Here is a 24,513-nt window from a genome sequence, read left to right as displayed (position 1 = left end):
CTGCTTATTATTATTAGAGAAGCTGCATGGCTCAGTGGAAAGAGCATGGGCTTTGGAGTCAGAGGTCATGGGTTCAAATCCCAGCTCCGCCAATTGTCAGCTGTGTGACTTGGGCAAGTCACTTAATTTCTCTATGCCTCAATTATCTCATCTGTAAAATGGGGATTAAGTCTGTGAACCCCACGTGGGACAACCTAATCACTTTGTATCCTCCCCAGTGCTTAGAACAGTGCTTTGCACATAGTAAGTGCTTAATTAATGCCATTATTATTAGTATTTGTTTAGAGGAAAGTTGAAGTTTCTGAAGCTTCAATTTGTGTTTTTTGAGCAAAGCAATTTAGGCTTACACTACTTTCCAATTAAAATGCCTGATGTTGATTAGTTGAAAAAATGGCAGAAAAAGTCTTTTGACTTTTCAGTGGCCACAAAATATGAAGAAGAGAAGCAGTGTGGAAAAAGCACGGGCCAGGGAGGCAGAGGACCTGAGTTTTAATCCCCGCTCTGTCACTTGCCTGCTGTGTGACCTTGGGCAAGTCACTTAACTTCTCTGTGTCTCAATTACCTCATCTGTAAAATGGGGATTAAATTCTCCTCCCTCCAATTTAGACTCGGTGAACCCCATGTGGGACAAAGAACTGTCCAACCTGATTAGCTGTATCTTCCCCAGTGCCTGGCTCATAGTAAGTACTTAAATAGTACAATTTTTTTTTTTAAGAAAAGGAAAGTAATTGGGATCCGAACACTTTCCCAATGCTCCTGTGACCCAAGACTAGGAAGGGTTGATGATCAGTAGGCTTCTGTGCCTTCTACCTATTGCCATCCCCATACCTTGGTCCTACCTACTTCCTCTCTTCCTCCAGGCCATCTCCTAACCTTCCCTGGCTCGTTTGGTTTCTTGATCCTTTGCTCCTTCTTTTCCTATCCTAGTTCTACCCTTCCTGCCTTTTCATTCCTACTACCTTTTGCTGTCCCTTTTCCTTTGATCTATTCTCCTGGTTCCTCTCGTTCTTCCCTTCTCCTTCATCCTGCTACAAATTTCCCTCTCCTTTTATATTTGTCCTTTGCCTCTTGCCTGCCCCTCCCGCCTTTAATCTTCATCTTTTCCTTCCTCCTGCTCATAGCAGCTGTGCTCTTGAAAGCAGCTTTGGAGACCTTGAGCTCGAGGACACAGCTCTGAAGCGAATGAGTGGAGGAGGAAACAGGGAAGCAGGGGAGACTCCTCACAGGGAGGGAGACAGGGAGCTTGGGCTGGCTGGGACTGGAGACCCTGAGGTACCCTCATCACCCCTCCCCAGGCCCTCCACAGCCTGCCCCACCTGTGGCAACACATCTCTCCTTGGCCTCAGCCCCGCCTCCCGGACATTTGCAGCAGGCAGAGTGGTTCCGGACACCCTCCCCGCCCCTCCCGAGATGGTAACAGGTGGCTCCCGGCCCCCTCCCTCCAGGTTCTGCTCACCTCGGAAGCTCAGCTCACTGTCGCTAACGCCGCAGTCCTCGGCCGAGCTCTCCTTCTCATGCTTGCTGCCTCCTCGGTTCCTCTTCACGCTCTTGTAGAACTGCCCCCAGCGGTGCCGCCCAGCATCCTTCTTCAGACGTTTCTCCTTGGCTCTCCTGTTCTGAAACCAGACCTGGAGCAGGTGGTCCAGGGAGGGGAGACGGGAGAGTTGGGGAAGGGCGGGATCCCGAGGGCAGGGCAGAGCAAGGCGGGACAATCCTGCCTGTAGGCATATCACTATATGCCTACATTCTTACTATACTATGAAAGCACTATATGCTTTCATTCTTCCCTCTAGCCCCACTGGGTAGTATGCAGAGGGACCAACCCTCCAATGCTTCTGTCTCTTCAGTCTCCGAATCTCAGCAAGCTGCCCTGCTCTTTCCTACCCCCTTGGTTTCCCAAAAAGGAAACTCTTCATCCCAGGCCAATAGTTTACCCTGTAGATCCCGCTCCTTTTTGGACTGTCAGCCCGTTGAGGGGCAGGGATCGTGTCTAACTTTTACCTGGGTATTTTTTCCTAGTGTTTAGGATAGTACTTTGCAGATAATACTGTGATACCACTACTCCAGCTTGGGCATCAGGGACAGACAGCTGGAGAGACAAGGGCCAAGGACTTGCACAGCAAACAAGTGGCTTCCCTCCTTCTGCCCCTGGTACCGGTGAGTGAGGCCATCAGAAGGGCAGCAGGCCACCCAGGCCTGATGCTTACCTGGACCACCCTCATGTCCAGTCCCGTCTCAGAAGACAACTGTTCCCTCACGTGGCGGGCTGGTTTGGGGGAGTTCTTGTAGGCATTCTTCAGGGTCTCCAGCTGCTTGGCCGTGATGGTGGTCCGGGGTCTCTTGGCTCCAGCCTCCGAGTCATCTGCAAGAGATGTCATTCCTTAATGGCTAGGAAAGACGGAAGGACAACCAGAAAAAAAGCAACACTTGCCAGAAAATGATCCTACAGCCTTTTCCCATCTTAACAGGGGAGTTCTCTTGGGGTTTGCCTTTGGAGGTCACCACCTCCCACCGCTAAAATAGATTAACCCTTTCTGAGACAGTTTTTGGGACCCTGAGGGAAATTGCTAGTCCAGGGTAGAATCGGCTAATGCTGCCCAGACCACTGACTTGCCCTGAGCTATCAGTGTTGTTGAAGTGACTCCTCCCTCTCTAAAAGCGCTGTCACCCAATCATAGCTGCCCCACCCTTTCCCCTTAATGACTCCCACAGGATGGACCACTGCCTGAGTCCGGAATAATGCCTCGGCCCAACCTCCTCCTCCTTCCATCCTGCTGCCCCTGTGGCCCCCTCCCCCATCCAACCAGGACAAACAAAGCCTTCTGCTCAAGAGAATCAACTTCCACTGACCGGAGTTCTGTCTATTACAGATGGAGTCCATTTGTTGAGAATTATAAGAGCCAGAAAAGATACTAACAACTCCACTTCCCCTTCCTGGCTGTCTTTCTAAATCTATCCTTTCTATCAGCGGCTCTCATCTCTTAAAAACGTTTGCTCCCACTCTCCTCTCTTACCACCATCTTCAACCTGTCACCCTCAGATGGTTCCTTCCCCATGTTTTCAAAGTCAGTCAGGTCTCCCCCATTCTACAAAAAGCCTTCTCTGGATCCCATGCTCCCCCCCCCCAGCCTCCCCTACTGACTTGCTGTTCTCTTTCTCTCCACCACCTCTCTTCTTGAGCTGCTTTAAGGGAGTCATCCTCTTCAATCCACTGAGATCACAGTCTCCAGAGTCACCAGTGACCAACTCAGAGCCAAGTCCAATGGGCTCTACTCTATCCTAATCCTCCCTGACATCACAGCCACCATCAACACTGTTGAATGCTCCCTTATCCTTGAAACACTCTCAGATCTCAGTTTTGCTAATCAGATACTCTCCTGATTCTCCTTCCTCTCCTCACAGTTTCTTTCAATGGCTCTTCTCCCACCTTTCATCACTTAACTGTGGGTGTTCTGTGAAGCTCTGTTCTGGATCCCTTTATCTTTTCAGGGTCACTCAGGGAGCTCACAGCTAGCATGGTTTCAGCTACCACCACTATGCGAATGACCCACAAACCTACCCCTCTAGACTCAGCCTCTCTCCCGCATCTCCTCTTGCTTTCAGGACATGACCACATGGCTGGAATTCAACATTTTTTAAGCTTAAGTTCTCACCTTCCCAATTTTTCCATCTCTGCCAATAACACCACCATCCTTCCTGTCCGAAAAGGCCTACCTCCTTGATGTCATCCCTGACTGTTAAGTCTGCCTTCTACTTCACATTCAGTCAACTGCTAAATCGTGCTGATTTTTCCTAGGTCTGTTCCTTCCTCTCCACCAAAACAGCCACCACCCTGATTCAGTCAACTAATAATAGATGTCATTTATTGAGCACTTAACTGTGTGCAGAATACTGCACTAAGTGCTTGGGAAAGTAGAATATAGAACAAGCACTCGTCAAATAGCAGTTAAACTACAGTATCAGCGTCCTCACTGATCTTCTTGCTTCTAGCCTCTCCCCCCCTCCTCCATTTTATCCATGTCTTTACCCAGATCACCTTCCTGAAATGGCACTCAGGACACAACCCCCAAAATGCCCTGCTGGCTGCCCAACTCCCTCTGCATCAAGCAGAAACTTCCTAGCAATGGCTTCAACACTCTCCCTCAGCTTTTTCCATCTGACGTGTTGGCCCTCCTCAGCTTGTCCTCTTCCAAGCTCACCAAACTGTAAATCCCTGTCACTTCTCATGCCTCCAACCTTTCTTCATGCTGTTCCCCCAATCTGGAATGCCCTCCAACTCCACAAAAATCCTTCTAGACAACAGTTCACCCCACCTTCAAAGCCCTCCTAAAATTCCACCTTCTCCTAAGAGTCTTCTCCCTAAAGTCTTCTCCAGTGAACTCCCAACATCCAGAGTTGTATCAACGCAACAGGTGTCATGCATTTTTACCCATCCTCAATCAATCAATCGTATTTATTGAGCGCTTACTGTGTGCAGAGCACTGTACTAAGCGCTTGGGAAGTACAAGTTGGCAACATATAGAGACAGTCCCTACCCAACAGTGGGCTCACAGTCTAAAAGGGGGAGACGGAGAACAAAACCAAACATACTAACAAAATAAAATAAATATAAAATCCTCAGCATTGTGTAGTACTAAATCATGTCCTAGTAGAAAGAGCATGGACCTGGGAGTCAGAGACCCTGAGTTCTAATCCCGACTCTGCCACCTGTCTGCTGTATGACCTTGGCCAAGTCACTTAATAATAATAATGGTATTTGTTAAGTGCTTACTATGTGCAAAGCACTGTTCTAAACACAGGGGTAGATACAAGGTGATCAGGTTGTCCCACGTGGGGCTCACAGTCTTAATCCCCTTTTTACAGATGGGTAGCTAAGGCCCGGAGAAGTTAAGTGACTTGCCCAAAGTCACACAGCTGACGAGCGGTGGAGCTGGGATTAGAACCCGTGACCTCTGACTCCCGAGCCCGGGCTCTTTCCACTGAGCCACACTGCTTCTCTACTTAACTTCTCTGGGCCTGTTTCCTTAGCTGTAAAAGAGAATGAAATCCTGGGGGAATTAAATCTTACTCTCTCTTACTTGGACTGTGAGCCCTAGGTAGGATAAGGCCTGTGTCCAAGTTAATTATTTTGTATTTACCCCAATGCTTAGAACAGTGATTGGCACATAGTAAGGGCTTAACAAATATCATTATTATGGATATATTCAATTTTTTATGGTATTTATAAATTCAGTGTTTTTTCTGATATTTTATCCTGGCATATAGTAGTTTAGTAATAGTACTTATAAAGTTCTATGTGCAAGTAACTGAGTTAAGTTCTGGGGGAAAATGTACCTGGATAAGAATTACAGAGCCCTTGGCCTCTGATACAAGAATAAACCGGGGAGGAGGAGTTGACACAAGACACATAAAAGAATGGAACAATTGAGATACAAGTCTAGGCCCATCCTAGCCATGTCTTTCCTCCTCCCCACTTTCAGACCGTTTTGCCCAAGAGTTGAAGCTGTTCAATGGGTCTGACCCATCTACAATTAAGGTTGGAAAAAGGGGCAAGGATATTTACATCCTACTTATATGGATTTCTTCCAGATAAGAGAGTTTTCCCCATTCTCTTTGGTCTAAGCTATCTAAACTGTTATGGCTGTTAAACCAACATCGGCTAGGAAACACCCTAGAGGTGCCTGTGTGCCCACTGGAAGGTAAGGACTCCAGGAGCAGAGTTCCAGCCCAGCGATTCCCATAGAGTGATGAGGTGATATCTGGGGTTGAGATGGTGAGTCGGAAAATAAAGATACCCCAATCATGGGCCCGGGACACACAAGGACACACAGGGACAGAAAAAAAAAAAAGGTGGGGAGGTGGCGGGGTTGTACAATTTGGCCACAGACCATGGATGGGGGGAAGCCTTGGAGAAAAAAAGCCAAGAGCTGCTACCCAGACTTCCTTCAGGATGAAGAGGGCAAAGGAAACAGCTGCCACCATGAATGCCAACCTGGAGCGAAAGGGGTCAGGACTTCCTCTCCTCCACAGAATTCTGGGGATCCCTACCGTTCTGCTTGGCCGTCTCATAGTCCTCCTTGCACACCAACCGCCCATCCTCCATAAGGTAGAACTCGTCGCCCGTGGCCAGCTGGCGGTTGCAGATGATGCAGGCAAAGCAGTGGAGGTGGTAGACAAAGTCCTGGGCCTTCCGGACCACTTGGGTTGGAGGGATGCCCTGCTGGCAGGCCGTGCATTTTGTGCCAAAGCGCCTGGGAGGGAGACAAGAGCCACAGAGAGGAGCATTACTACAAATGGAAGGGGCCGACCCGATGCACTCAGCCCTGGCCCTGACCCCCAGTGGCACCAGTTTGGGTCTCCACTAAGGAGAAGCAGCATCAGTGTTCATCCAAAGTCCTGTAGGCACTGAGCCAAGAACTCATTTCTCGCCGGGGGGGGGGGGAGCACTTTTTATCTACCAAGCCAAAGTTAGTTATTCATTAGGAAAATGACTAAATAAATAACACCACCACATGGGCACCACCTCCATAGCCCTCCAACTAACCCTACTGGTTTTTTCCCCCTAATGAGGGCTCAGCTTAACTGCCCTGGAAGCCAAAATGAACTCTCGGCACATAGGCTGCCCCTAAAGTGGTTGGCAAAAAGTGTTATTCTGTCGCAGCAGACTACATCTCAGGGTCAGCAGCGTGGATTCTTGTCCTAAGGAAGCACTCAGACCCATACCAGTTCTGGGGGTTCAGAAATAAAGTGAGTTGATGGACATCCCAGTCCTTTCCCCGAATGCTAATTCCCACCAAAAGTGAATTACTTTAACCCCAAAATCTTCCTCTGGTGAATTATGAGCAAAGGCTGACCTGGCCAAAGCCACTGCTGACTGAGATGGCAGGTGAGGCTTCCCCACTGCAAGAGGGAGGAGGAGGGGAAGGCGGGAAGGCAGGGGCAGAGTTTAAAACAGCAATCAACCTAATTATTCATGACATTTCACACGGCAGAACTTTATCTTCTTCAGGATGAAAGACTTTGCCTAATGGATCTGGGGAAGGTTTGATTTTAATGGTCCTTTTAACTAATGCTTATAGGCAGTATGATTTCCCCTGAAAGGACAGTACATATTTCATCCACATTAATACCAAATAAATTAATTATAGTCGTGGTTATCATGATGAATCCCAGATTAATATGGAATGATAGGACTCTTATTCTCTAATGATACCTGGTGTTGGGGGTGTGCGTGAGTGAGTGTTTCTGGGGGGCTGGGGAAGCACAGTTTGTGCACTATTGTGGTTGTCTGGAGGTGGGCAACTGGGGAGGGTCTGTGCTGGGGGTCCCTGAGTTTCCCCAACACGGGCTATAGAGGGGAGTAAAAGACTGCCCCCCTACAGGCTTTGGGGCTCCTTCCCTGGATAAACCACAGCAGGTGGGGAGGGAGCCAAGGCGGGCTGCTCCCCCAGAGGTTTCCTGATCTATCCAGAAAGAAGCCGTGGCTTGGTCTGTGTATTTCCAGGCGTAGACAGCATACCTCCCTGCTGAGGGTGTCCCTATAACCACCTGAGCTGAAAGGGGGTGGGATGGGGGGAAATTTCGGGGAGGTAGTGAAACATGTCAACCCGGTGAATGAGGGATGGTTGCAGGTTTCTCCAAGAGCGAATCCTGAGAGTGAATGTGTTGTATTCATGTGTATTTGTATACACTTGTGTACACAAATACCCACAGTAGCAAATCGGAGCAAACTATCTGCTTACCAGAATCCCACTAGCCCAACTCTTTGTTGCAGTGTCACTATCAGGAAATTGAAAACGTCTCAGGAATTCATGTGAAACAAACGAAGTGGGAGGGAGGAGGCGAAGGGTGGGGGGGTGGAGAATGAGGGGAGAGGGAGGAGTAGCTTTTCTCAAGCCTGTTACCAAACCTACAGAAAGAATAGGTTTTCCATATCAAGAATCTGTTCCAGTAAGCATCCAAGTCCCTTTAACTGGGGCTGGGGGAGGGACAGGCAACCTCTCTAGGTACAGCAATTGGCACCACCGACCCTAGGGGTGAAGGAAGGGGGAGAGGAGGGATTGAGCAAAGGAGAGTGGAGGGAGAAGCCCTGGGGAAGGAGAAGAAAAGGAAAGGACGGGAGAGGGAGGGGGGAGATGGGTATATTTTCTTGAGTACAGCGAAGCTGGTTCTCAGGCACTCCTGTGGCCTTTATCGAAGGGGCAGGAACCAGCTCTCTCACTACAAAGCAGCTTTTGAATTTCAAGTGCAAGAAGCCCAGTTGACACATATGCACTGGAGACAGGAAAGATAATGGGGGAATAAATTTAATCTACATAACGACAGTGATTCATGCACAGGGGTGGCGAGTGCACTAGAAAAATGAAAAATAAATGGACTTCCCCACCAGTGTTTTTTTAGCAATTGAAGCAATTTCCCTGATTGTGGGACTTCTGCCTCTGCTAAGGAGCAGCCTCCTGTCCCTTGCTACCTTTTCCTCATAGTCACGGCCCTGTGGCCAGTCAGGCGGGGCCGTAGTTGCCCCTTCAAGTACAGCACCCTCCCATCATGCTCCAACTCCTATGATGGCCGGGTGGGGCAGAGGCAGCGGCTGGCTACAAGGGTGCTGGAGGAAGGCAGACGAATGAGACGTTCCCAAATGGCCAGAGCTTTGGGGTGGTCCCATCCGCCTGGGCAGACTCGAAAATCCCACCCAAAACCCCACCACCACCACTGGCTTCCTCATGGTCCCAGTACTGGCTGAAGTGGCCTCCTCTGGACGCACCAGAGCCATGGAAGAATAAGAAAGTTCAGGGCCTCAGAGCGAAGTCTTCCTCAGCCCCGGGAAGCAGACTCCTCCCGGCACATGGCTGAGTTGTCCCCATCCATCTTCTCTCTCCACCCACTACCACCACCACACTTAACCCAACAGTGCCCAGAGGCTGGACAGCCGGACATCCATTTGAGGATTATCCAGGTCTCTAGCTTCTCCTCAACCATCTTCCTACTTGCCTTTCAGCTCCCAGGGGGTGATCTTAGAAAGTGGGAAGAGAAAACATAATAATCATAATAATTATGGTATTTGTTAAGCACACTAAATATCAATCACTGTTCTAAGCACTGGGGTAGATACAAGGTAATCAGGTTGTCCCACATGGGGCTCACATTCTCCATCCCCATTTTACTGATAACTGAGGCACAGAGAAGTGAAGTGACTGGCCCCAAGTCACACAGCTGGTAAGTGGCAGAGCAGGAATTAGAACTCACGTCCTCTGACTCCCAAGCCCATGCTCTTGCCACTAGGCGACCCATCTCAAGTCAGTCCGTTGGCTCCTTGTCAGCTATCTGGTTTAGGAGGGAAGGCTAAACCCTTTGGCTAAAATGAGATTTGGGGGGAGTCATAGGGCTCTCCTTGTCTTCCTCCCCTCCGCCCCCCAGCTAAAGTTAGAGAGAATCCGGTTTTGAAACCTGGGTTACCCAATTCCTCCCATAGTAGACAGAGAGGGACAGAGTCCCCAACTGAGTAGCCAACTGGGGCGGGCCACATCTATTTACACACTCCCAATGTTTGGGCAGGTGTCCAGGGGCTTCCCTCCTCCAGGGTCCCGCACACTCATCCCCTGCCTCAGCCCCCAGCCCCACCAGGCCCTGCCCTGTCCCAAGCTGGCAGAAAAGAAAAGACGCAGCACGATTCCAAGCTGCTCCTCTGGCGATGAGCCAAGGAGAAAAGACCAAAGAGAGATTGGGGTCAGAATAGGTGACCAAAGAGCCACGGCCTCGCCAGACCCCTGGAGCTTATATTCAGGAGCTGGTCCACCCAACAGCCATCCCGCCCTTTGCTTTAGGCAAGGCCTGAGAGGGATCCTGGTGATTAGAGTGAGAAACCAGAGTGGCCACTCTTAGCACCCCTTGGCTGATGGCTCTGCACATAGCAAGCACTCAATAAATACCTCTGATTGATGGGAAGAAACAGACAAATGAAAGTTACATGACAATGACAAAAGGACACATGAAAAGCCTCTTGGCGGAAATCCGTGAAACCTAGAGCTTTTTTCCAGTTGGGTCCCTGACCACCCCTCCCCTCCCATCCCCCACTTGTTAATAGAGGTGGCGTTTGTGAGTTGCAGGACCTGGTGGCAGCATCTCAGAAATAGGTGGCCAGGAATTTAAAATATCAGATATAGAAGGGCCCAGTGCTAAATCGATGCCAGATCAGGGATGGACTGACTGAAAACAGGACAACTGCCCCCAACCCTTATAGGAAATGCAGACCCAGAGTAATCACAGGATATTCCTGGAGACCCACAGGAAGTCCAGAGACTAAGCCCGCATTACTACTATCCTCCCCACTGCCCCCCGAGCCTTTAAATGCCCTCTCAGCTTCATGCCTTTCTCTCTCCTCTACTGCTCCTCAACCCCCACTTTTCCTCGCTTCTCATCCAGCTCCACTAGAACCCACTTTAAGTCGTAGCCGGGGACTGAGGCTGTCTCCTGGGCCTTGCATTCCTCTGAACCAAGATTCCAGATCCCTGGCACAACAGAAACATCTCAACGGACTCTGAGTGGCACCACTATAACACCTCTTCTCCTCCAGCACCTTAAATGACATACAGTGCACTCTGCACACAGTAAGCACTCAAATACAATTGAATGAGTGAATAAATGAATGTGGTAGCCAGGGGCAACCATCAGGAAGGAGACAGGAAATGTGTGAGGGTGAAAGGGGGTAAAGAGTCCTCAAGAGCCAAGAGAAGGGAAAACCATGCAAATACAGACTGAGAACATTTATAGGAAAAATGACTTTTCCCATTTGACACTCAAAGCCCTTTACATCTAGCACCATGTTCAGAGGGAGTCCCTGGCATGGACCAACCTACACCCCCCCTCCCATCCCCTGAACTAACACACTAATAACTGCAGGATTTATTATATGCTTACTTTGTGCCAACCACAAAGTACTAAGTACTAAACACAGGGGGAGATGCAAGATAATAAGGTCAGACACAGTCTCTGCCCCACATGGTGCTCGTAGTCTAACCGGCAGAGAAAACAGGTATTTAACCCCCATTTTACAGATGAGGAAATGAGGCACAGAGAAGTGACTTGCCAAAAGTAATACAGCAGTCAAGTGGCAGAGCCAGCATTAAACTCAGACGTCCTGGCCCACGCTCTTTCCACTAGGCCACACACTGCTTCTCTGTGACCCATGGGACTGTGCTGCGTCACCCAGAGCACATGAAATACTATCCAGGACCAAAGACACCCTCTATTAGGAAGGGACAGACAGCCCAGCCACACCCACGGACAAGTACAGGAAGGGATCTTCTTGGCATACTGGCCAAAGCATCATTATTAACCCTTTCTAGTTCTGACCAAGGCTTCCCCACAGAGGGAAGACATGGTGGAGAGGGCGCAGGACCCTACTGAGAAGGAAAAAGACCTCTAACTCATGCTCGGACTCCTCACTCCAAAGCTGAGTGAAGTGTCAAGGGAGCCGGGCGCCAGTCCCACTCAAACTCCCCATGCCTCATTTCCTTACCATTAATTCATTCATTCAATCGGATTTATTGAGTGCTTTCAGTGTGCAGAACACTGTACTAAGCGCTTGAAAAGTACAACATATAGAGACGATCCCTACCCAACAACGGGTTCACAGTCTTACCACCTTAGGGGCTCAATTTAAACTTTTTGAGGCTAGGCCTTCAAGTAGGGGGATGGTCTGGAGGAAGGAAAGGGCCCCAAACCTCCACCACTCGCTTCTTGGAAGGAGGTTCCCGCTGCAGGAAAGCCCTTCCCAGAGCAGGTGCTGCACCTGGGTCCATGTGATGTAATTCTTGGCTTAGGCGATGCCCTCACTGATTGAATGACCATCCATAAGCTGCGGACCTTGGGCCACTCTGAAGCTAGTTCCCATTAAGAGAGAGCTCTATGCCCAGTCCCTCTAACCCCGCTCCCCAGCCTGTATGCCTGGCCCCAGTCCTGCTTTCCCATCCGTGGAAACAAAATACTGTTTAACTTGGATTTTCTACTTTAATTGCTTTGGCTGTGATTTATCACCGGCCATATATTTTTCTCGGCTGACACTTCCCTACGTGTATTTCTTTTATCTATCACCGCATTTGACAGATAAGTTGCTGATATTTACTGTTACTGTAGGGCCCAATACTTCCAGCATATATCACCACTCTCTGAGAAGCAGTTTAATGAGTCAAGTTTGGTCGCTCGTAAACTACCCCCTGACAACGGACTCCCCACCCGAGCCTGTTTCCTGCGGAGGGAGAAATACAAAGGACCACAGAGGACAAGCCGTCCTTTCCAAAGGACACCCGGAGACCGGGCTGGCCCCTCCAGCTTGTGAGGAGATGAAGTCGGGAAGGTTGGGGCTCTAGGCACCTGAAGTAGAATCCACCTTGTGGGAAGGTGCTTATGAGCCGCTGGAAGCTGGAGACCAGAATTCAGCTCTGCCCAGCCCTGTCCCTACCTCACTTCTATACTGTGAGCCCATTGTTGGGTAGGGATCGTCTCTATTTGTTGCCGACTTGCACTTCCCAAGCGCTTAGTACAGTGCTCTGTACACAGTAAGTGCTCAGTAAATATGATTGAATGAATGAATAAATGAAATTAAGAACCAAAAGCCATGAGCAAGAACACTACTGAGCCAAAACAGTGGTCCATCCAGCTCAGTTTTTGGTCTCCACCAGTGGCCACAGAATACTTGGAGGCTGCCTTCCTTGACACTGTCATCGTCATCGGTATTTATTGAGCATTTATTTTGTGCAGAACACAGTACTAAGCACTTAGGAGAGTACAACAGAATTGGTAGACACATTCCCAGCCCACAGTGAGCGGATATACCACCCACAGTTGCTTAGTTTCCCCTCCATGTTTTCTAACTTTGCCCCAGAAACTTATTATGGACTACTTGTCCATGAATTTACCCAAAGTCCTCTGGAACCCAATGATATTTGCAACCTACACAGTTTCCTGTAATTAAGTAATTACAGTAAGTAATTAATCAGTTATGCTGGCCACCTACTATGTAGGGAAGGGCTTCCTTTTGCTTGCTTTGAATTTATCAACTTAATCCTTCAATGGAGGTCCCTTGTTCTAGTGTCGTGGGATTTGTTGACAAGTTATTCTGTGTTCACTCTGCCTATATCCTGCATGATTCTGTAGGCTTCATTCATTCATTCATATTTATTGAGCACTTACTGCGTATTTATTGAGCACTGTCCTAAGCGCTTGGGAAGTACAAGTCGGCAACATATAGAGATGGTCCCTACCCAACAACAGGCTCACAGTCTAGAAGGGGGAGGCAGACAACTGCTGTCCCCTCTCAGCCCGTATCTTCCAGACTGAAGAGTGCTCAACCTTTCAGTGAGTCACATCTGCATCTCAGACTCTTCAGCCGGAAAAGGGAATAGAGACAGCTAATTATTCCCCAGATGTGTTGTAAGCATTCACTGATGTCTGTCAAGTGCTTGGAGATGAATACTTGTACCCACCAAGAGGCATCATGGGGGCAGGGTTGCCAGCTAACATCACAGACCATTTCCTCGGTTCTGGAGCCATTTCCCCTCAGAATGGAAAATTGGGGGTTTGGGCCCTGCCCAAAAGTGAAGATACAAGTTGATTTCAACCACATATCCACACGGGCAACACTTGGATGCTTTTCCAGGAGACTGTGAAGGCCACAGATGTAGACAATCACCCCTCTCCAGCTTTTCTCTTCTCGGTTTCACTTCCCCACCCACTGACACCAGCCTGGATTCCTTGAGTGATGTGTGCAGCAGGAGTTGGGGAGGAAAGAGCCAAGAAGACTGGACTGGTGAAGGCCCGTGGCCACATGGGGAGAACTCGGACTCACTCAAGCTGATTCTGTGGGATGCACAACAAAGTCAAGGGCTCTGTACAATGGCAGGATCCTGGACTCTCAACAAATATAAATCGATGGCCCGGCAATCAAGAGAAATTCCTCTAGACTCTAAGTTTGCTTTGGGCAGGGAACTTATCTACCAACTCTGTTGTACTGTACTCTCCCAATTGTACCAAGTACGTACCAAGAAGGGTGCACTGAACACAGTAATTGCTCAGTCAATACCACTGATTGAACTCCTCCGTCCTTGCACCCCCAGCCCAAGGCACATAGTAAGCACTCAATAAATGCCATTATTATTATTATTATGAGTCCAGCTCTGCCTTCCTGGTTCTGCCCAGCTCCCTATGGGATAGGGATTTTACCTGATCTATTCCTATTGTACCTACCCTAACATTTAGAACAGTGCTTGGCACATAATCAGCACCTAACAAATACCACAAGAAAGGGGTTTGGCTCAGCCCTCCCACTCCACGTTTCTTTCAGCCATTTGTTAGTCGAAGACGGAAGGAAGCTCTAGTGATCACCTGGTCCACCCGTCTCTCCAGAAACGTCGGAAAACTTCCAGCCGCAACAGCTGGCTTCTAAGAGCGTGGCCAAGGTGGGAATGGGAGGGCAGGGTCAGAACCTACCAGAAGGCTGGAGGGACATGCCCTGGTCAGTCAGAGAGTACCAGTGGTCAGAATAAAAACTACGGAGGCATTTCTGTGGTCCCACATGAATACATCCATCTCCAGAGCAGCAACAAGGTGCCTTGGACCTGACTGGCATAAATCAGGGCTGGTTGGTGCCCCGGTCAGCATGGGGCCACTCCTGATCCCCCAACTCCCAAGGACAGCAGCTACCCGCCCTTTGTCGGTGGCAAGGCTGGAGGCTTGGCGATCATCTGGCTGGGGAGAAAAACAGCAGGGAGAAGGCCAGAGCCTTGGCCCTGGAGCCAGCTGGCTCTGCCCAGCACCGCAGACAGAATGCTTGCAGACTACTTGTCACTCGGGCTGCAGGTGTGGCTGCGGTGGTCCCTCCCTCCCAGCTAAGTTACCTCACTGTCCAGTCCCCCTGTGAAACAGCAGACGCAACCCAGAGGAGGAGGGAGTGGTACTAATGAACCCAAGTGAGTTCTGAGCTGCGCTATGGGCAGCCCCCACCCAGGGAAAAACTCAGAGGCCCCAGTAATGACGGCCCATCGGCCGAAGGTGTCTACACACCCAGGGCCTCATAGAGAAAACAAACTATGAACTATGAAATGGAGGCTGAGGTGCTCTCACTCCTCCAAGGCCACAGACCCATCCTGGCGGCGGATCCTATTGGAAATCAGCTCTAGGGTTTCAGGCAATAATGAGCACCCGGACAACCACAGATGGCGTTGGGCAGGGGGTTGGGTAGATTCAGACAGAGGATGTTCCCCTAGGGGCTGCCTGCTTTACTTGGATCTACAGAACAGGTAACCCCTGAACCAGAGACAGATGGTGAGAAGGGGTAGTAGGGTGCCCAAATCCTTGTCCCCCGGTGGCCAGAAAAAGCGGCCTCACTGCCCTAGGAGGGGGTGGGGGATGAAAGGGAGAGCTGAACTCACTATGTTTGCTCATAGATTTTAACACTGCAAGGATGTTGACGGTATATCAGGACTCCTCTGCTTGATTCAGAAATATCTGCCAAAGGGCCAGGGAGAGGCCAGCCAGAAACAGAGGTAACTTCAAGGAGACACATGCAGCAGGGCACCAGGGAGAGACTTGCCTCTGGAGAGCTGTGGGGAGGCCTCTGGAGCTTGGTCTGCCTTCTCCCACCCCCAAGTTCCTCAGAGTCAGTCTCCCCCTACCCATCTTGCAGAGTTAGGGATGGGGGGAGGTGGAGCAAGGTGGAGGGTGTGCACAGAGCATCCCCGTCCCCCGGCCTGGGGTTGACCCTGCTGCCTCTCTTCCCCTGGTTCAGGAGTCTCCAGCCTCTGCTGCTGCCACCTCCACCACCATTCCTCCTCCTCCTCCTCTCCTAGGCCCTTGCAGGCAGCGGTGGAAGGGAGTCTTAACCAGGAGTCACAGGATAAGCGGATTCAGGACTCAGCTGTTTGCCTATTTTATGAAAGGAGCCATCTTGAGTAAACGCAGGGCTGAGCCTTATTATCTCCGAAACTTACCATTCCAAATGCAGTGTGCTTTGGAATGCTCTGTGGCTTTGCGTGTGCTCTCTGAATACTAAATACTCACTGTTATTAAAACAAATGACAGCTCCGTTACCCTGCATTAGTCACCCAGGTAGTTTCTTCCCCAGGGCCTCTATGTCCGTCCTAGGGGGGAGCCAAGGATCCGCGGTGGTAAAACTAACACAATGTCACTGTCCAAGAAAAATGCAGCTGCAGCAACAATCGATGCAACAACCACAAAGGACAAACAAACCCCAGACGCCTTTCTGCCGCTGTGTGCATACTAACAGCGCCCTCTGCTGCTTAACACTAGGACTCTCCTCTGGCCTAAACTCTGACCTCTAAAGTTCACCCGCCTGTTGCACTGCGTTTGGTGCCAAGAGAACGAAGGTACCAATGCAGTGCTGCTCATCTGACTTCCATAAGTGACTTTGGCCTCGTGGACCCTCCAGAGGTCACCTAGGTCATCCATCTGCCTTCGAGCAGACTTGCCCCTAAGTCATCTGAGATGGCCTGGGGTCTCTTCGTTTCTTAAAGATCTCCAGGGAAGGAAAATTCTCATTTCTCTTAGGTGGTTGCAGTAGACACAAAATGTGGGTGTGGAGAGCTTCCACTAAAATCAGATCGCGGGGGGACGGACGGACGGACCTGGCCATGTAGCCAACATCGGGGGGGCGGGGGGCTGCCTGTCTCGCTCCTGAAGCCATGGCAGAGGACACTTTCTCAGCCAATACTAGAATAGACTACAAGAGCCAGCTTCTCTAGGGACCTCTGCCCCAGGTCTCGCACTGGGGTAAGGGGGCTGACCAGCACAAGCTAAGAACACACAGCAGCTCAGGGGAAAACCAACAGCACAGGGAGCTAAGATCCTTCATCCCCTGGTCACTAGGCTCACCTTTCTCCTCCACAGGCCACAGGGAACAACTGTCCCTAGGCTCACACATCAGAACCAGTCAGGCCCCACCAATTAAAGATCCTTCCTCTCTTATCTGACTCTCTTCTTGCTAAGACCCTACCTACTCCTTCCCCTGCCCCCAACCCGTGCACTTAAAATACTGCTGCCCTCATCCGAGGAATCAATATGTGCACACAATCCCCTTCCTTATTTCCATAAGCTCCTTGGGCTGAAGGAAGCTGGGGTTGATTCATCCGTCTAATCACATAGACATGGTCACCTGTAGTGAATAAAAGTGGGGAGGGATCCCACTGACTCAAACCTCTCTGCTTCCTGCCAACTTTCCCCTATTCCCTCTCATTACTGTCATCTACCTGCATCCCTCTATCTCAGCTGCAGCCGGCCAGGTTGAAAATGGGGACTCCCACCTGGTCAGTGACAGCTAAAAGGTAAGCCTAAACAGGAGCTGGGGGAAGGGAGAGAAGACATCCTGAATATTCCCAAAGGAGCTTGAGTCACCACAGGTAGCCTGCTGAGGCCTACTGGGATTTAAGTCTCCAAGCAGCTCCGGGAGAGGAAGGGTGATGGTACCTGAACGAACACTAGAGAAGTAGCCACCGTGGGGTAGACACAGACGCAGACTCTCAGGAGAACATGAGGTGCCTGGCTTGTGATCAGTAGAGACCAACAGAAGAGGGTGACCCTATCCCTCTGACCCTGATCTGAACAGATGCCAGCGAAGCAGCCCCGGTGATTAACAAGACAACTCTTTAGTCCAATTTGGGTTTAAAAATGTATTAGAGAGATTTGAATCCCTAAGAAGTTCAAATCCCCACACATAGTCTTCATCCTGCAGTAGCCCTGAACCATCACAATTCCCTTTATTTACACACATGGACTTCAAAAAAATAAATACATGAAAAAAATAAGGTGACTAGGGAGAAAGTGTCTTCAATAAAGGTTGGCCGCCGTGTTTATCGCTGGCTTCTTGGCCCTGGGATTGCATTGCTTTGTCTGAGCCTGTTTCATTACTCTTCCGGTCCGACCACATCTCTCTGCTCTGCAGCTGTTCGGTTCCTGCAAATTCTCCCAGAACCCCCGGCAAGCACACACCCTGCCCTAAACCCACCAGCTCACCTCTGTTCCTCTCTGCCAGAAGCCCAAAACTCCACTCCTTTAGCCACAGTACTTCTTGCATTTATCCTTATATTTTGCTCATTTTATATTCTTATTGTTTAATTTCCCCTTATGTATCTCTCACCAGTTTCCCCTCATTCTTTATTTTTTAGCTTGTAAGCCCCTGGAGAGCCAAGGACTTTGGCTAATTCTCACCAGTGCATTGGTTCCCAGAGCTTAGTAGAGTGTCTTATATACAGGAGGCACTCAATACTATTAATACTACTACTACTAAATCAGGAACTATAGGCTTGAGCATACTTCCTGGAAAAACTCCCTCTACCCTCTCCTCTAGTCACAAGCATCTTCCCTGGCACTTTTACACAGGGTTTACATATACATACACCTTCCCTTCTCCCCCAGTCCTTTCTGCCAACCCTTCCTTTGAGAGGACAATGAAAAATAGTCTGATGTTAAAAGGAGGAAATAAAATACCCCTGACCCTGACAGTCTTCCTGCCATGAAACTAAGCCACAGGTGTGACCACGAGAAACAGGTGCACATCTTGCAAGTCCTGAGATCTGGGGGAAAAGAGATGCTAACCCAAGCAAGTGTGAGTGAGAAGGAAGGAGGTAAGACCAAAGGACACAAGGATTTTCTGTTTTCTGACTTACTTGAAGAAGTCTTCCTTGCAGTAGACACTCCCCGCTCTGGAGAAGCACCGGTCTGCCAACTGCATCTGGCAGTCCGCGCACTTGAGGCAGGAGCCGTGCCAGTGCCTGTCTAGGACTTTCAGGATGAATTTATCCAGGATGTGCTGATTGCAGCCGGCACACTGAGGGATCTCTGAGGAGGCAGGAGCAGAGGGGGAGAGGAAAGGAGAGAGAAGAATAGCAGCATCAGCCCTGTGTCCGGCATCAGGTGCAGATACAACCACAAACTCAAATCACAATCACATAAGCAGTGTGGCATAGTGGAAAAAAGAGCATGAGCCTGGGAACCAGAAGACCTGGCCTCTAATCCTAGCTCTGTCACTTGTCTTCTGTGTGACTGTGGGCAAGTCAATTAATTTCTCTATGCCTCAGTTTCACCTGTAAAATTGGGACCAAGTAACTGTATCCCCTTAGGCTGTGAGTTCTGTATGGCATAGGAACTGAGTCTGACCTGATTATCGTAGTGCTTAACACAGTGCTTGGCACATAACAAGCATTTAACAAACACTACAAAAAATCCCCAAACACTTGGGTTCTCACGCAACCCTATACCACTTATGACCATACATTTATTCTCTATTTTCTCCTAAATGAAATGTATTTTAATTGTCTGTCTCCCTTGCTAGAGGAAAGGATCACGACGGCAGGGATCACGTCTACGAATTCTATTGTACTCTTTCAAGCATTTAGTACAGTGCTCTACTCACAGAAGGTGTTCAGTAAATACTATTGAAGGAAACGCTATTGAGAAACAATGCTGACCCTTACAGTGTGATCTTCCAAGGGAACAGAACGAGTGGAGAACATGGAACTGCTCAATCTGTCTGCACTTCTGTTGGTCACTTACCGGTTGTACAAGGAATTCTAGTCCAATGAGGCTGAGACACCTTTGGACAGCCTTTCGGCCCACTTAGGCTGTAAATTCCATGTGGGAAAGGGACTCTGTCCAACCTAATTAAGTTGTATTTACCCCAGTGTGATAGACCACGGGCCTGGGAGTTGGAAGGGCATGGGTTCTAATCCCAGCCTTGCCACTTGTCTGCTGTGTGACTTTGGGCAAGTCATTTCACTTCTCTGAGCCTCAGTTACCTCATCTGCAAAACGGAGATTAAGACCGTGGGACACGGATTATTTCCAACTCGATTTGCTTGTGCACTCCCCCAGCGTTTAGTAAAGTGCCTAACACATAGTAAGCACTTAATAAATACTACAATTAAACAGTAACTGATACATAGTTAGCCCTTAAATACCATCATTAGACTCTCCCTTTGGCTCCCACTTCTCTCCAATGCCTAATTCCCACTGGCCTATCCATCCACTCCCCATTTCCACCAGTGACCCTGCTGGCCTCTTCCACATATTGGCAGTCCCATAGCCCATACATGCCAGCTGCCACTGCCCAGTTTGTCAAAAATTCCATCGGGAGACTGGAGGGGTGGGAGACTTCCTCCCTCAAAGGGAAGGCATGGAAGGGCTATGGGGAGCTAGGATGTGTTCTCCTTCCCTTCATCCTGCACACCCGTCCCTCTTTCAGATGCTCCAGGGATCCCACCTGAGTGGTAGCAGGAGCAATGGTGAGGAGAGGATCAGGGGACTATTGCCAGGGGCAGGACCTGCCCTCTCCCTCTCCCTCATAAAACAAGGATGAAGGTGCCAGGACTCCACTCTTTACTGCCTCCCAGAAGGGAACATGTGCCATTCTCATGGCCCAGTAGTGCCGGATGGAATCATCCTCATTTAGTGCTCCACTTTGTGCTATCAGCCCTGGGCCAGGCCCTCAGGGAGAGGAGTCATGGACCTGAAATGAAGTTAGCAGATTCAACGTGGGCAGAGACTAGCTTCCAGAAGTCAGGTAGGTCTGTGCTGGAGAATAGCGTCAACCTTCCCCCACCCAAGCTTTGATCACCCTTGCTCTTGCTGCCAGCCCAGGAGGTGGTTTCTGGCCAACCCCAGGGTGTCACTTTTGGATCTGGAACTGGTGGGTCATTAAATCAAGCAAAAACTAGCCTGGCATCAGTGGTTGAAAAATTCGCTCTCTCCACACCATTCAAGTGGAGAGACAATTTCTTCCTGCCTTTCCCCCCAAAGACTGGATTTCTGACCTAAAATTTCCACCTGATTTAGACCCCGCACATTATGGAAGAGGTGAGGCAGCAAAAAGCCAGGACCCCAAAATCATAAGGTAAATGCAGCAGCAGCTTACAAACCCAACCCCCTGCCAGCGAGTGTCACACTGCAATGGTTGTCTCAGAGACGGCTGGGGCTTTGAATCCCGGGGGGAAACAGGGACTTCTACAGCAAAGCAAGGCATCCACCTCTACTGGCCCACCACGCTGCCTCCCCGGAAACCTGAGTCCTGCAGGAATCTGCGTCCTCGAGGAATCTCCATTCTGACCTGCCCGGCAGCACCCCGGTGGAACAGAGAAAACCAGCCACAGGCTGGCACCACCTCCATAAAACCTCAGGGAGGTGGAGAGACTGCTGCTAAAGTCAGCGCTGCAGCCATGGCTTTAACTGGAATCTGAGTCCCAAGGAGTCTGAATTTCTGCTCCTCCTGCCACAGCAACCTACTTTGATTTTGTATTTAATAATAACAATAATAATAATAATAATAATGGCATTTATCAAGCGCTTACTATGTGCAAAGCACTGTTCGAAGCACTGGGGAGTTTACAAGGTGATCAGGTTGTCCCCCGTGGAGCTCACAGTCTTCATCCCCATTTTCCCGATGAGGCCCAGAGAAGTGAAGTAACTTGCCCAAGGTCACACAGCTGATAAATGGCAGAGTTGGGATTTGAACCCATGACCTCTGACTCCAAAGCCCGGACTCTTTCCACTGAGCCATGCTGCTTCTCTATTTAAGGAATCTCGGTGTTTTGTTTCATCTCTCTTTATGTAAGTGTCACCAATCCCCTCTCCTGATTTTTATTTTCAGATGGTGAGCCCCACCAAGGAACAGGGACCATGTCTAATTTCCAACTGTGTATTCTTTCCCAGTGCTTAGCACAGTGCTCAGCGCACAATAAGCACTTAATACTATTACTACCTCTGCTAAGGAGATTACAGTGCTCAGGCTTTCTGGGACCCTTGGTCCCCCTGGCCCAAGGATGCTTGAAATAGGGAGGGGGGAAGGGAAGCAGAATTGGCCACAAAGGCTCAAACCCAGTCAAGTCGAGCACACCTCCTGCCAGTCAGTCGGGACCCATGCGGGACTTCAAGGGGTGTGCAGCGGGTGGGAGCAAGTGTATGGGAGAAGGAAAGGCAACATACCATTCATGTCAACCCCCTCTCCCTAGGCACTCAATACTACCTCGGTTGCACTGCCATGGGAACCGAATGCAAATCCAGACTGTGCCACAGATGTCAAAATAATAATGATGGTATTTGTTAAGCACTTACTATGTGCCAAGCACTATTCTAAGCACTGGGATAAATACAAGGTTATCAGGTTGTCCCACGTGGGGCTCACAGTCTTAATCCCCATTTTACAGATGAGGTAACTGAGGCATAGAGGAATTAAGTGACTTTGACTTGCCCAAAGTCACAGAGGAAATGCCAACACTATGCCCCTGTGTGGAATCAACTCTGCTCTCCAACTTGAAAGGTTTCCTTCTCAAAATACTTTCCCCCGCTTACTGGTTGTGTCTACTGATGTCTCCCAATCTCAGCTGGACTCGAACACCAGTGAAAGCGGAGAAATCTATCATCAAATACTGCAACACGTTGTTACTGAGCCATTACATAGACAACTTCATTATAACTCTTTACGGGGGATTAAAATGTGCAGGGGAGTGGGGAGTGACACGGGACTTGAGAATTGCTTCTCCATTAGCCTCCTGAAATACAAATGAGCCCCTTTTCTGAAGAGGAATGGTTCACAGCTTAACCACTCACATAAGTTTTGCATGTGAATTTTTCAAATTTTCTACCAGCTCCTCCCCCCACAAATCCTCCTGACACACCTCCTCCTTGCCTGCCCCCTTCTCCCAAGCTAGGAGGGACCAAACATATGCTGACCTGAGGTCCTGCAACTAGCACCAGGCCCTCAGGGGCCTATGGGGAGGTGGAGCAGAGTGATGGGGGAGAGGGAAGGGGAAGGGCTTGGCTGCTGCCACTGAGCAGAGAAGCAGCACCCCAAGAGCAGCAGGGGGACACATTTCTGCCCCCATCAGCACATATTCTGAAGTCCCAGGTACAGGCCAGCAATATTCCTTAATGAGCGGAGGGAGGGAAGGGAAGGGGCATGTCCGCTGGGGAGGAGAGGATGGGAAGGGAGAGACAATATGCCTTTTGCATCTGTCCCTGTTATTAATCAATCAACTGTACTGAGCATGCAGAGCACCGTAGTAAGTGCTTGAGAGAATACAACAGAGTTGGTAGTCACATTCCCAGCCCACAAAGAGCTTCCAGTCTAGAGAGGGAGGTAGACATTAACAGAAATAAATTATGGATATGTACATGAGCGTTGTGAAGCTGAAGGAGGGATGAACAAAGGGAGCAAATCCAAGTGCAGGGCAAGACAGAAGGGAGTGGGAGAAGAGGAAATGAGGGCTTAGTCAGGGAAGGCCTCTTGGAGGAGAGGTGCCTTCAATAAGGCTTTGAGGTGGGGAGAGTGATTGTGGTGGCAGTTTGAATGGAGAGGAAAGGGTGGATTTTAGCCATGTTGTGATGGTTGAACTGACATGATTTAGTGACAGATTGAATATGTGGGATGAACGAGAAAGATGAGACAGGGAGGATGGTGGTGCTGTTTACAGTGTTGGGAAAGTCAGGGGGAGGACAGGGTTCGGGTGGTAAGCTATGGAGTGCTAAATACACTGTAAATGAACTCGAAGGGTGCCTTACTTAAGAATGAGGCACAGTGAGCAGTCTTTAACTGTGGCCAACTGACATTGCTCACTGATAGATGTGATAGCATCTATTCCCCTTCTAGACTGTGAACCCCTCTTCTAGACTGTGAGCCCACTGTTGGGTAGGGACTGTCTCTATATGTTGCCAACTTGTACTTTCCAAGTGCTTAGTACAGTGCTCTGCACACAGTAAGCACCAATAAATACGACTGAATAAATGAATGAATGAATGAACTGTGGGGGAAGGGAATGAAGAATCAGAGCTATGCAACAGAATCAAAATCCTAACCCCATCCCCTCCACCAAGCAAATCCCTTTGAAAACCTAAACCAATGCGGCTGAAAGGAGAGGCAAGGGGCACTCAATTTATTTTCAGCCTTCAGCCTGATTTCTTCTATGCCCTGGGTAGATGCTAATCTTCAAGGCTGGTCCCAGTTTAGCCCTTACCAATCAGAGCTAATAACTAGGAGCAGCAAGGCCTAGTGGAAAGACCATAGGCTGAGGAGTCAGAGGACGTGGGTGCTAATCCCAGCACCGCCACTATCCAGCTGTGTGACCTTAGGTAAGACCCTTAACTTCTCTATGCCTCGCTGGCAAAATGGAGATTCAATATCTGTTATCCCTCCTACTTAGACTGCAAGCCCCATATGGAACCTGATGATCTTGTATTCACCCCAATGTTCAGTGCAGTGCTTGGCACATGGTAAGCACTTTACAAAAATCACATTTATAATTATTATCACTAGGAGCCCCATTCACAGAGTGGGCTGGGGCTAAAGAATCGAAGGAACTGGTAGGGCCCGTGCTGTTCGGAGTTGCCCATTCCACCCAGAACCTTATACGGCTGTAGCCTGGACCTGCCAAAATTCTTTGAGGCTTCAGAGATTAGGGAGCACAAACACCATCACCCAGGAGGGAGCAGATTCCTGGGCTACCAGAAGAGCTAG

General features: G+C 49.5%; 1 protein-coding gene across 1 annotated transcript in view; it reads right to left on the bottom strand.

Annotated features, from left to right (window-relative positions):
* LHX4 (LIM homeobox 4) overlaps window positions 1–24,513 on the bottom strand; it is a 38,527-nt gene that overhangs the window by 1,478 nt on the left and 12,536 nt on the right. Inside the window, exons 2-5 of the mRNA XM_038758437.1 lie at window positions 18,678–18,849; window positions 6,049–6,251; window positions 2,208–2,362; window positions 1,457–1,628 (exon numbers count right to left, since the gene is read on the bottom strand). Of these exons, the coding sequence (XP_038614365.1) occupies window positions 1,457–1,628; window positions 2,208–2,362; window positions 6,049–6,251; window positions 18,678–18,849 (702 nt within the window). The remainder of the gene's footprint in view (window positions 1–1,456; window positions 1,629–2,207; window positions 2,363–6,048; window positions 6,252–18,677; window positions 18,850–24,513) is intronic.

The sequence above is a fragment of the Tachyglossus aculeatus genome, chromosome 16 (genome assembly GCF_015852505.1).
Source record: "Tachyglossus aculeatus isolate mTacAcu1 chromosome 16, mTacAcu1.pri, whole genome shotgun sequence".
In the NCBI taxonomy this organism is placed as follows: Eukaryota; Metazoa; Chordata; class Mammalia; order Monotremata; family Tachyglossidae; genus Tachyglossus; species Tachyglossus aculeatus.
This window is presented reverse-complemented; position numbering and strand designations above follow the sequence as displayed.